The following is a 14,119-nucleotide window of genomic DNA, read 5'->3' as shown; positions in this document are numbered from 1 at the left end:
GGTGCAGTTAACTCTAATGAACTTATCCTCCTCAGCAGAGGTAACTCTGGGTCTTCCTTTCCTGTGGTGGTCCTCACGAGAGCCAGTTTCATCATAGCGCTTGATGTTTTTGCGACTGCATTTGAAAGTCCTTGAAGTGTTCCAGATTGACTGACCTTCATGTCTTAAAGTAATGATGCACTGTCATTTCTCTTTGCTTATTTGAGCTGTTCTTGCCATAATATGGACTTGGTCTTTTACCAAGTAGGGCTGTCTTCTGTAAACCACCCCTACCTTGTCACAACACAACTGATTGGCTCAAATGCATTAAGAAGGAAAGAAATTCCACAAATAAACAATGCACACCTGTTAATTGAAATGCATTCCGAGTGACTACATCATGAAGCTGGTTGACAAAATGCCAAGTGTGCAAAAATGTCAATCCAAAGGGAGACTACTTTGAAAAATATAAAATATATATTTTTTAACACTTTTTTTGGTTACTACATGATTCCATATGTTATTTCATAGTTTTTATGTCTTCACTATTCTACAATGTAGAAAATCGTAAAAAAAACTTTAAAAAAAACTGGAATGAGTAGGTGTCCAAACGTTTGAATGGTAAATGAATAGGTGTCAACTTCTCTACTGAACTAAGTTTTCAACATAACATTCTATTTAGATTGTTCCTATTCTAAGATTTTAGAAAGTAAGCTTAATCTTATTTCCACATCTACCAAGTTTGTGAAAAGTCTAGACTACCTCCGAAGTGGGTTGTTGCTCTAAAGTTGTAGAACTGGAGATGCAGTTGACAATGTAAACAACAGCTGCCTATATTTATGAAGCTGTCTGAATGTCTTGTTTACAGTCTCAACGCATTTTGTTTGTAGTCAAATGAAAGTCAAATGTTATGTCACATTTTTAGACTAACAAGTGAAATGCTTACTAACAGGTTATTTTCCAACAATGCAGAGTTAAATAAAATAAAAATAGTGACACGAGAAATAAATACACAGTGAATAACAACTAGTAAAGATAACATGGCTATATACAGGGAGTACCAGCACCAAGTTGATGTTCAAGGTTACGAGGTAATTGAGGTAGCTATGTACATATAGGTAGGGGTAAAATGAGTAGGCAACAGGATAGATAATAGACTGAGCTGTAGCAGAAGCGTATACGGTGAGTGTGTGGCGTCAGTGGGCTTATGTAGTGTATGTGGGTAGAGACCAGTGTGAGTCGGTGAAAGAGAGTTAGTTAAGTAAATGCAGGTAGTCCGGGTAGCTATTTAGCAGCCTGGTTTAGCAGCTTGGTTTAGCAGTCTTATTGCTTGGGGGTAGAAGCTGTTCATGGTCCTCTTGGTTCCCGACTTGGTACACTGGTACTGTTTGCCGTGCTTGGGTGGCTGTAGTCTTTGACAATGTTTTGGGGGCCTTCCTCTGTCACCACTGGGTATAGAGGTCCTGGATGGCAGGGAGCTCGGCCCCAGTGATGTACTGGCCTGTACTCACCACCCTCTATTGCGTCTTGTGTTCGGGTGCCTTGCAGTTTCCGTACCAAGCGGTGATGCAGCCAGTCAATGGTGCAGCTGTATAACTTTTTTGAGGATCTGATGGGAGCTGTGCTGGACTGGTGAGGCACACAGGGACATAACAATGGGTAGTTAGTGGGGTTCATTTCAATGAATGCCAAGGCAACAAAAATGACTCATTGTGAATTTCTAAGTTATACCAGGTTATACAGCCTATTACATATTCTTTACCAACTAATGTCTCATCTTGAGGTGTGTCTGTTTTTGACTTCAGTCTTCCAAAGACCAGATAGATGTCGACTTCTCCTGCACGTAGCCCTGGGATCACAAATTACAGCACACACCACCTTAGTAACTACTACAGCAATGTCCATTAAGGAAAATACACTTTGCTTTACAATGAAGGCATAACATGTATTTTCTTTTATATAAAAAAGTGATCACTACAGTTTTACATAGCTGATCAAATCAGGTTTGTCTCATTTTGAAAAACACCCTAAACTGTTTAATATGTTTCAATTCCTACAAGTGTTATTTGACTTACATAGGATACCCTTTGAAGGTGTGAACATATGTTTGTAATACAAACTGAAGACTAATAACTTTGAATAGTTCTGCAGGTATATTTACAGATTCTCAAGCTTTGACATAATGATTGTTTCGTACACTTGTCCGTTTACAATGTAATAAACCACATCTCTGGAGAAATGAATTAACAATTGAGTAACTGGTAATACCTGCCAAGAATATGTCAAATGAATATTCACCTGAATGAAATAATAGTCAACATGGGCTATGCCATGCGGTTTTGGTGTATTAAGCAAATAAAACAAAATTGAACAAAAGAGTATGCATGTCTAGGCGTGCAAAACACCTGTAGCAAACACCACAAATGGTTTCAATCAGGAATAACCACACACACACCCATACAGACCAACCTGTGTTTGATTCATTCTCTTTTAAAAAGGGATGGGTAGGGAATCTATTTAGGAACGGTTCACATCAGCTAAGTTCAGTCACTTTCCCAGGCGCAGTGAGCAACATACAGCATACCAAATTGTTCAAAGAAATGGCATTACTATTTTATGTAGTGTTGTGCCTGTCTGTCTGGACTGGGTTCTGTCAAAGTAAGTGGATTTTTTCAGTTGTAATATTCACAATATGTCGAGTGTCTGAATAGGTTTTTTTGTGGATTGTTAAAGTTATTAATATCCAGGATTATCTTTCACATATGATCTTAAAGGTATTTACCTCAGTTTCAGTTATGCAAGTTAGTATTTATTTAACCATTATTTTGACTGGGAGTCATGCTGAGACTAAGGTCTCTTTTACAGATGAGCCCTGTATCAAACATATACATTAATATACACTATAAACATCAATACAAGAAAAGCAAATCATTATTAAAGCAATCATTATTAAACAAACAAATCAAATCAATAAAAAGGTCCTCAATCAGCCCTAGAGGAACTAACCCTTCCAATTTTAGAGAGCTTTGGAGATAATCCAGAAGTAAGGTGTAAAAAACCCAAACAAATCCGATTTATCTAACTCAGTTGAGATCAAAGGGATCTCCAGAATTAGCCATTCCTGAGACCTGGTATGGTAGCTCATATGTTTTTTAAATGGATCATAATCGAAAACAAATCACAGCAATTAAAGAAAGTGGGGATTTGAAATGTGTTTTTTTGGCATTGAATGTAGGCTGCATGTAACTGTTTTGCAAAGTTGAATGTCATTTGGAGTTCCTGTTGTGTATTCAGTTGGCTACAGGGAAAGCATACGTGTCAGAATTTTTACTGAAAAACAGGTGGGTTCCATAAAACAAAATGTGTACTGTAAGTGAGCAACCTTTCTTCAGATTTAATGTGTATAACTATCAAGCTGGCTCCACCAGTATTAGTCAGATGTGCTGAGTTTCTGCTGAACAACATTGCAGAAATTAGTCACTTAAATACGGGTGGAAAAAAACACTCACAAGGAATGCTGAATGGAACACCTACAATATTGGGAGGAGACGTAATTACTAGGTATAGTTTTCAGATCCAATTGGCATGACTGAACATGTTGCACAATAACCTGACCTCCCTCACTGGTTTGGCCAGTATTGAGAAATTGGGCCAAGATGACAGATGTGTCATTTCAATTAAATATATTGATGCAAAGTTGGATAGAAAGTCCATAACAGTTTTTTTTACAGGGTTTTTATATAACCGTCTAGCAGTTTCACTCGACACACCAAAAATGTGTGTTGAAACATTTCAGGTAGAAGAAGAATCTGTAAAAACAAAGGGAGGAAACGGTTTAGACTAGAAAACGTTCTCTTTCATTGTAATGATCAAATTATCAATAGATTTTGGGAATAGTCTAAATGTTTTTTTCTTTGTCCTTTCACAGTACCAGTCAACAACACTCCTGCAATAAACCCTTCCAGCCTGGCTGCGAAACTGACCACTAATTCAGTGATACTGACGTCCCCAAGTTGTTACTTCGACAGTCTGGCCAATTTGCCCTGCAATTCTGCTACTACCTGTGAATTATGGCTCGTATCGGCCATAGATACAGGTACTGGAATCCTCTGCATTTGATAGGAAATATAAAACCAAATGGCATACAGGAAGAGCAATTGAACATTCTTCCGTCTTTGATTTATAAAGAAAAAGACATGCAATGTCAACATTTCAGAACGTTTTGGTGCACCAAAGTAGATACAGTATGTTGTACTTCAAATACAGAACAAAGAAAAAAAAAAAGCACAGTATTGCAATTTTTGTTCTTTCTTATTCTACAACCTTGTTACATTTCAACAGGAGTCAGCAATTATGATGCCGACAAGAACAGATCCTTCATTGACACCCTCTCTCCTTATCCAACCGCCTTCTCTTCCAACACCTCAAAGAAATACTTCCTGACCAAGTTGGGGCTTCAGAAAGACTACCCCTGCCCCATCGTCGCTGGAACAGACTACTTCAGGGTTGGCTCTGACGGTAGCTGTTCCACTACGAACTGTAATGGAATATTGCCTGTTGGCTCCACTGCCAGGTCAGAACCCCTCCTTCACCACAGTGCATTGACTTTGGATCTAAGTTGAAGTACCATTGTGTGAATTCAATGCAACCAACCTAAATTATGTTCTTCCACTATTTCAGATTTAGGTATGTTCTTATCAACCCAGAGAACAAAACAGTTGTTGCGGAGAGTTTGTGGTCCAACAACATCACTCTTTACCCTTGTAAGGACTTCCCATATATTTTCTGAATCTACAGTAATCAGTAAATCAGAAATCTCCATGTACCTCTGCTAAACGTTAAAACAACACCGTTGTCTATTCCTCCAGTGAAAGACCTTGAAAGCATTGGGAATGGCTTTGCTGGAAGGTCTGCGTCCATGATTGTCATTACAGCTATCCTGTGTTCCTTCCTGGCCTTGCTGCTGCTGCTATTGCTCATCATGCTGAGCTATGTCCTGTGAGTCATATTACCTACTGCCTTTCCCAGTTAAACTTCATAGACATAGGGTTCATAGACACAATGTTCATTTCCATTTCCATAGTTGGCTACTTAGCATGTATCTAATAGGCTACCTGACATTCATTGATTTCTCCAACCCTCTATGTCCTCTGCAGTTGCTGTCGGAAGGAGAAACAGGAAATCCAAGTTCCAGGATCAGTGCGCATGTATGACACTCACAACTTGAAGGAGCCTTCCCCCTATGTAAACCGTGCTTATGAGGATGAGCCACAGAGACCCACAGCCATTAGCCCCATTAGGCTCAAGAGCTACACTGACTATGATTTGAAAAAACCAGCCACAGAATTGTAGTAAGTGTTTATGAGAGGAAAATGTTGCACTTAGTGGTTCATTGACACAACATCAATTTCTTACTGTCATTCATGATCAATATGTTTATGATATTAAGGCTGGGGGTTTGATAGCTATTTAGAGGTCTAATTTTGTTGCTTCATTTAAAATAGCTGGAGTCGAGTCCTATGTTTAAAATACAATGTTAAATTCACGTTATAGGCTAAATTTATTTGGAGGCAATGACTTGTGTCATAAATATAATCTATTTAGACAAAATAAATATGCAATTGAGTGCACCAAGCTAATCAAAACTCAATTTTTTAACCATATATTTATAGTTTTTTTCTCCCTTTTTACAATAATCAAAATAGAAAGAGATGTTCATAATACTCAATTTCTCTCATATCTCCTATATGCTGTCATCATTGCTGTGTAGTGTGTAAATGGGTCATTCTAGGAAAATGAACATGAAAAAAAATTGTTTACCAAAGTTTGTCAGATAATAGCTAACCCCTTAACATTTTAAATCAACATAAATGACAGCTGGGGGTGATGCCTGTGCTGAAAGGACTAGTAATAAAGGACTGCTAACCTACAAAGCATTACATGGGCTTGCTTCTACCTATCTCTCCGATCTGGTCCTGCCGTACATACCTACACGTATGCTAAGGTCACAAGACGGAGGAGGCCTACCCTGCTGGTCATCTTTGAAAGTTTGAACATCATGGCCATGTACTGTTATGATCTCCATCCGGCACAGCCAGAAGAGGACTGGCCACCCCTCAGAGCCTGGTTCCTCTCTAGGTTTCTTCCCAGGTTCCTGCCCTTCTAGGCAGTTTTTCCTAGCCACCATGCTTCTACATCTGCATTGCTTGCTGTTTGGCGTTTTTGGCTGGGTTTCTGTATAGCACTTTGTGACATCTGCTGATGTAAGAAGGGCTTTATAAATACATGTGATTGATTGACTAGTAAAGGCCTAGTGCACTACTTTTGTGATTAAAAAAAAACTAAATGTATTCAAGCATTTACCAGCATTGCCATTAATGCATAATTTTTTTTCTTTATTATTTTCCCCTACCCTAGCATCCCTCCCCTAATTAGAGTAAACTCATGGACAACAACACTTAGGTTTCTACTTCCAGCTTATACATACTATATACATTTTACGGACACAGTATATTTTACAATAGTTATCTTTTGTTTTGTTTTTATTCCCATCCTACATCTCCACTCAACTCCTCCCATCTACCTCTGAACACCATCCAGTTTTTATTTCTATGTGCCATATATTTTTAAACTGTGCTGTGATGTTCCACAAAAGTTCTGTACCTTTCTATTCTCATAGATCCTACATTATTGTAAATTAAAAATACACTTTTTTTGCTAAAGGTATTATTATATTATTGATAGTCAATCTATGATTTATTTTAGGGCTCCCGGGTGGTGCAGCAGTCTAAGGCACTGCATCTCAGTGCAAGGGGTGTCACTACAGTCCCTGGTCCTCCCATTTTTGGGGGCATCTAAAGCACATTTCTACACAATTCTTTATGACACATGGCCCTTCTAGCCATCTCTATTTAGAAAAACAAAAGTAAGCAAAAATGCCCACAGACATCAAGCTAGGTAAGCGATTATTAAATATATTTAAGTGATTGATAAGACTGAACTAGATCCATGATAATTCAATAATCAATATTGTGTTGCAATAATTGAAATGACCAGTTATTCCCAGATCCCAGACAGTAGCTTTAAGCTTAAGCAGCTGTCATGTAGCTACTATAGGTTTAAGCATCAATTCAAGATGGAACTTTGAATCATTCACTGAATATACTGCAAAATTGCACTTGGGACAAGTTCTTGCAGCGGGTGGGAGTCAGACAGAAAGCCAGCAGGAGCAGGATGAAGAAATCGGTCCCACACAGACCTCTACTGTGCACCATGACAGTGAAGCCTGTAATGTTAGAGCTGTTTATTACTGTGTCAGTGTGAAAAGTAGGGAATTAGCTAGGCAAACTAACAGATCAATAAAATGACATTGCCATACTGACTTATAAAACTCACATTGCAATGAAAAAAAGATCAATCTTCAATCGTTTGGCCGATTGTTTCATCGTTGATTCAGGTCAAGTTTGAGTGAGGCAAAAATAATAGCTAATGTAAGCCAACTTTTGACCAGCTCTCTCTCTAACGGTACATCGACTGGTGAATGCTTGCCTAGTTCATTAACTTCTGAAACGGGACAAAACAAAGGCTACAAAACATTTCCATACAAACAACTGCTGTTAGATAGTAATAATAGCCACCTCATATCGCTGTCTGACTGATAAATAGAGGCTAGAGCTGACCTGGCTGTGGTTGCTACTCACTAGTGTATTCATTCACCTCAGTCAAGAGGGGATGAAACATTAGCTAACGTTACATGTCAGTTACAATACTAGCACAGCACTGCGAATAAACACTAGTTTAGTTTTTCCTGTTAAGTTAAACAACAGTTACCTTGCCAGCTACATTAGTCATCTAAAGAGTAGCCAGTTTCTGTTCTGCTACCTTTTACAACTCAGTGAAAGAGCGCAAAAGTTACACACTGAACTATGCTCAACTTTGCCTTCACACAGCCTGTCAGACCGCTCTGTGGTGTCTGCACAGTCCAAAATCCAGTCGGGCAAACACTCCAAAAAGCCTACCCGACTGCTCGGAGGCGTCCGCAGGGTCCTAAAGCACACATGTTTTGTATTACATTCCAATCTTAAATATGTCCCCCCTGTCCTCAGGGAAGGTTGTGCCCCTGCTTGATATACTGTACAGCACAAAGCTGTTATCAAGGCAAAGGGTGGCTACTTTGAAGAACCTAAATATTTGTTTAAACACTTTTTTGCTTACTGCAAGATTCCATATGTGACATTTCATAGTTTTGATGTCTTCACTAATAATCTACAATGTAGAAAATAGTAAAACATAAAGAAAAACCCTTGAATGAGTAGGGGTGTCCAAACTTTTGACCAGTACTGTATGTTTTAGAGTTTCTTGAAATGCAACGTATTTCTATGTGGAAACTGAAATGGTCTATTCATTCCTTTTCCCTTTTAGTAGATGCTCTTATCCAGAGCAACTTACAGTAGTGAGTGCATAGCCGTGGGAAGTAGTTTGGAGGTGGGGCTGCGATTTGCTGTTGGAAAATGTGCGCACTGAAGACATCTGTCATCTGCTAATACAGGACTAGTAAAGGCCCAGTGCACTACTTTTGTGAATAAAATATATATATTTTATGTAACTTTGTGACATCTGCTGCTGTAAAAAAGGCTTTATAAATACATTTGATTGATTGATATGTATAATATGGTAATGTACATTTACATTATGTGTTTTTTTAAATGCTGAACTATCACATTTACATTAGTATTCAGACCCTTTACTCAGTACTTTGTTGAAGCACCTTTGGCAGTGATTACAGCCTCGAGTCTTCTTGGGTATGACGCTACAAGCTTGACACACATGTATATGGGGAGTTTCTCCCATTCTTCTCTGCAGATTCTCTCAAGCTCTGTCAGGTTGCATGGGGAGCGTTGCTGCACAGTTATTTTCAGGTCTCTCCAGAGATGTTTGATTGGGTTCAAGTCTGGGCTTTGGCTGGGCCACTCAAGAACATTCAGAGACTTGTCCCGAAGCCACTCCTGTAGAGTCTTGGCTGTGTGCTTAGGGTAATTGTCCTGTTGGAAGGTGAACCTTCGCCCCAGTCTGAGGTCCTGAGTGCTCTGGAGCAGGTTTTCATCAAGGATCTATGTACTTTGCTCTGTTCATCTTTGCCTCAATCGTGACTAGTCTCCCAGTCCTTGTCACTGAAAAACATCACGTCAGCATGATGCTGCCACCACCATGCTTCAACTTCTGAGTTTTGGCAAACTCCAAGCGCACTGTCATGTCATGTGCCTTTTACTGAAGAGTGGCTTCCGTTTGGCCACTCTACCATAAATGCCTGATTGTTGGAGTGCTGCAGAGATGGTTGTCCTTCTGGAAGGTTCTCACATCTCCACAGAGGAACTCAAGAGCTCTGTCAAATCAAATGTTATTGGTCACATACACATGGTTAGCAGATGTTAATGCGAGTGTAGCGAAATGCTTGTGCTTCTAGTTCCGACCGTGCAGTAATATCTAACAAGTAATATAACAATTTCACAACAACTACCTTATACACACAAGTGTAAAGGAATGATGCTGTAGATGGTATAGAGTACAGTATATACATATGAGATGAGTAATGTAGGGTATGTAAACATTATAAAAAGTGGCATTGTTTAAAGTGACTAGTGATACATTTATTACATCAAATTTTTTATTATTAAAATGGCTAGAGATTGAGTCAGTATGTTGGCAGCAGCCACTCAATGTTAGTGATGGCTGTTTAACAGTCTGATGGCCTTGAGATAGAAGCTGCTTTTCAGTCTCTCGGTCCCAGCTTTGACTGTACTGACCCCGCCTTCTGGATGATAGCGGGGTGAACAGGCAGTGGCTCGGGTGGTTGTTGTCCTTGATGATCTTTTTGGCCTTCCTGTGATATCGGGTGGTGTAGTTGTCCTGGAGGGCAGGTAGTTTTCCCCCGGTGTTGCATTGTGCAGACTTCACCACCCTCTGGAGAGCCTTGCGGTTGTGGGTGGAGCAGTTGCTGTACCAGGCGGTGATACAAGCCCGACAGGATGCTCTCGATTGGGCATCTGTAAAATTTTATGAATGTTTTTGGTGACTAGCCAAATTTCTTCTGCCTTCTGAGGTTGAAGAGGCGCTGTTGTGCCTTCTTCACCACGTTGTCTGTGTGGGTGGACCATTTCAGTTTGTCCATGATGTGTACGCCAAGGAACTTAAAACTTTCCACCTCCACTACTGTCCCATCGGTGTGGATATGGGGGTGCTCTCTCTGCTGTTTCCTGAAGTCCACAATCATCTCCTTTGTTTTGTTGACATTGACTGTGAAGTTATTTTCCTGACACCCCACTCCGAGGGCCCTCACCTCCTCCCTGTAGTCCATCTTGTCCTTGTTGGTAATCAAGCCTACCACTGTTGTGTCGTCTGCAAACTTGATGATTGAGTTGGAGGCATGCATGGCCACGCAGTCATGGGTGTTCAGGGAGTACAGGAGAGGGCTGAGAACGCACCCTTGTGGGGCCCCAGTGTGGAGGATCAGCGGGGTGGAGATGTTGTTTCCTACCCTCACCACCCGAGTGACCATTGAGTTCTCGGTCACCTCCCTGACCAAGGCCATTCTCCCATTTAAGAATGATGGAGGCCACTGTGTACTTGGGGACCTTCAATGCTGCAGACAGTTCTTGGTACCCTTCCCCAGATCTGTGCCTCCACACAATCCTGTCTCGGTGCTTTACGGACAATTCCTTTGACCTCATGGCTTGGTTTTTCTCTGACATTCACTGTCAACAGTGGGACCTTATAATGACAGGCGTGTGTCTTTCCAAATCATGCCCAATCAAAAGAATTTACCACAGGTGGACTCCAATCAAGTTGTAGGAACATCTCAAGGATGATCAATGGGAACAGGATGCACCTGAGCTCAATGTCGAGTCGCACAGCAAAGGTTCTGAGTACTTACGTAAATAAGACATTTCTGTTTTTTATTCTTTATAAATTGGCAAAAAAATCTAAAAACTTGTTTTCGCTTTGTCATTATGGGGCATTGTGTGTAGATTGGAGTTTTTTTTAAACATTTTAATTAATCAATTTTAGAACAAGGCTGTAACTTAACAAAATGTGGAAAAAGTACATTCCTGAATACATTCCGAAGACTCTGTATATATATTTTAGTTTTTTAAGTTTTTAAGATTTTAAGATTTTTCAAAGGGACCTGCAGCACCCCTACTTCCTGCGGCTATGCACGGGGGACACAAGTGTATTACCTGGATCCTAGATGGTTTTTAAAATGGACTGTCTCAATATCAACACAAAAATATTTGTGATGTCTTGGACATACAGTTGAAGTCGGATGTTTATATACACTTAGGTTGGAGTCATTAAAACTCATTTTTCATCCACTCCACAAATTTCTTGTTAACAAACTATAGTTTTGGCAAGTCGGTTAGGACATCTACTTTGTGTATGACACAAGTCATTTTTCCAACAATTGTTTACAGACAGATTATTTCATTTATAATTCACCGTATCACAATTCCAGTGGGTCAGAAGTTTACATACACTAAATTGACTGTGCCTTTAAACATTGTGAATCTAATGTTATATTTCGAAATGCAACCCTGGAATGCAGACTCAGAAAGTTAGTGCCAGTGTGTGTGTGTTCAGATTTAACTTTCACCTGCTACTCTTTTTGTTGACTTTGCGACAAGATACTGTACCAAGTCATCTCATTCAACATATGGTAAGTTGCTGAAATCAATTAGTGTAACACAAGGATCTTGTCTTATATACTGTTTATTACCATTCTGCGACGACAAACTTTTGACATATAAATTAGCAGTATTTAAACATGAAAAAACACTTACTAATACTACTTTACAATATGCGTACACTTCCCAGTTGCCGAAATTTGAATGGTTCGTCTAATTTCAGTTTGTGACAAAACGAGCAATGTATAGCGTGCAGAATCATTGTGCCATCTAAAGCATTGAGAAATATATTATCAATAACCCAAATACCCCATTTCAGCACTTTGAAACTGGTGTACAAAACCGAAAGTAAAAGCTACAATTTTATTTAAGGGGAGAAAAGAAATGGTGCAAATAGAACAGGTCTACCGCTTCTCAGATTTACACTCACATTTGTAGATTAATTTGTTCGGGTCGCCCCAAAAACTGAGAGGGGTGCAATTGCGGTCCTCATTTCGGGCCGTTCCAGTATGTGGGCATTTCTGTATCTGCCCTTACGAAAAAATACTGCATCCAAACACCACAGTCGTTACTGCAGTTTCAAACTTGATATATTTTTTGTAAGGGTGCTGGAACCCCTCTTCATACTTCTATCTGTTGGTCAATTTTTATTAAACTAGGTCTCCGGTACATAGGTGGGAGTCGGGGGCGCGTACACGAGGTGGCGGTAATGCACCACAACGTTGGATGCCAACCGCGATAAACCCCACAGAAGAAAATAAGAGGCGGGGACAATAACAGTAACCAGTAATGCACTATTCGTCATTTTCTTGCTTTGAAAACGATTTGACGGCTGAAATATATTGGTGCGGTTTGAAGGTTTTTGGGATATTCTTAAATCTTACGGCGGCCGCCAAGGCATATCCCTTAGAACATATATAATTCACGGTTACTTGCTACTGACTGTCAGAAAGCGAGTCAGGCTACTGATTGAGTAGTGGGAGGGAGATTGAGTGCATGTGTACAGCTATTGGCTGAGTCACGTGAGCGAGAGGAGACCGCTGCAAGCGCACACGTGATAACGTTTTACCAGTTGTAGATAGGCTATTTAGATACCTATTTCCAACCCCTTTTCCATAAAACATTAATACGCTAGAACTAATGTACATCAATAAATAATGAAGCATTGGAAAACGACTTTGGCGCACTACAATAATTCCCTAGAAGGCGGTTTAAACTGTATTCTAATGTTGAGTTTGCTTAAATAAAACGGTATCAAACGGATTTGTTTTATGCATGCTCAGTTCTTGGGTCTCGGTGGCTGCCCGAGTGGAAATTTCAAATGGAAGTTATGGAACTCCCTCACGTGATTCTTTTTATGGGGAAAAGTTCTCAATGAAACTGACATTAAATGTGGAAAATGATACATTTGCCGCTGTTGGCCATCAAATAGGATACTATTTGATACAATGCATATTGTAACGATCCTGTAATCCCACCGAAACTCGCACGTTGTTTGTTGACTAGCGAAAACAGTCTTGGACACTGATTTCCCATCGAATAATCGAGTTGATTTTTTGGGGGATGAACAGAGTGCACACCAGCACTGACAAACCGCACACAACGCCTTCCCAAAAACTATCAGCATGCCTCACGCATCCTCACATACAGCAACTAATTTGTATAACATTGTGTGATAGGCTGAGACTTTCGAATGGGTAAAACATTACAATATGTTGAAATGACGATATCACTGGAGTCATTGCAAATCAATTTGTGCCGCTTGTATAGCTGTCAAACCAATTTGAATAAATAGCCTATAACTTCAGTTTGTTGTTGTAGCCTTGTGCAATTATTAATGGACATGTTTAGTTAATTAAATTGGAAGTTATCAAAGCTCTATGGCAATTGCCGATCAGTTGTTAGAATGCATTAGATTGACGCAACAATAGTCAGATTAAGCTACAGGTATAAAAAATATATATATAAAAAATGATTGTCAACAACACTGGCTGTTGTTCGCAAGCATATTTGGTTTATTCATATTTAATTCAGTGATTGAAATTATGACCCCATCCTCAGTAGCCAATCCAGCAGGCTATTGGAAAACACAAGCATTTATTACCTCGAAATCGCCTCGCTATTCATGTTGAATAAATTAGTCTGTTCATTTGAACTAATTTAGCTGCTAAATCGTTCAGTTTACATCTAGCCTACATCTTGCCTAGGCTACTGTGGACTATCTGAAATGAGATGTAGGCCTATCAGGGGCTATAGGCTACCTGCCTTTATATAAGCAAACCATGGCAAAATTTACAATCCTAAACCCAGATTTTATATATATATATATATATATATATATATATATATGTATGCAGTGCGACACAAACAACAACACAGAGTTACACATGGAATAAACAAACTACGTAATACATTAGAAACATTAGAAAAAGTCTATATACAGTGTGTGCAAATGGCGTGAG

At 39.5% G+C, this 14,119-nt stretch overlaps 1 protein-coding gene across 1 annotated transcript; it reads left to right on the top strand.

The window, feature by feature from the left end:
• Positions 1–1,647: 1,647 nt before the first annotated feature.
• Positions 1,648–6,347, top strand: upk3b (uroplakin 3b). Its single transcript, XM_029627554.2, has 6 exons — positions 1,648–2,637; positions 3,908–4,075; positions 4,321–4,552; positions 4,660–4,742; positions 4,848–4,977; positions 5,136–6,347. Exons 1-6 carry the CDS (start codon positions 2,403–2,405, stop codon positions 5,329–5,331), a joined length of 1,044 nt encoding a protein of 347 aa, XP_029483414.2. The 5' UTR covers positions 1,648–2,402; the 3' UTR covers positions 5,332–6,347.
• Positions 6,348–14,119: the final 7,772 nt, after the last annotated feature.

The sequence above is a fragment of the Oncorhynchus nerka genome, linkage group LG22 (assembly GCF_034236695.1).
Source record: "Oncorhynchus nerka isolate Pitt River linkage group LG22, Oner_Uvic_2.0, whole genome shotgun sequence".
In the NCBI taxonomy this organism is placed as follows: Eukaryota; Metazoa; Chordata; class Actinopteri; order Salmoniformes; family Salmonidae; genus Oncorhynchus; species Oncorhynchus nerka.
This window is presented reverse-complemented; position numbering and strand designations above follow the sequence as displayed.

Excerpts from the sequence above, each read along its gene's own strand:
- upk3b (XM_029627554.2), top strand. The coding sequence starts at position 2,403 with ATGGTTTCAATCAGGAATAACCACACACACACCCATACAGACCAACCT. Across the intron at positions 4,743-4,847 it reads CAACATCACTCTTTACCCTT|TGAAAGACCTTGAAAGCATT; the intron begins GTAAGGACTTCC and ends CTATTCCTCCAG. Across the intron at positions 4,978-5,135 it reads ATCATGCTGAGCTATGTCCT|TTGCTGTCGGAAGGAGAAAC; the intron begins GTGAGTCATATT and ends TGTCCTCTGCAG.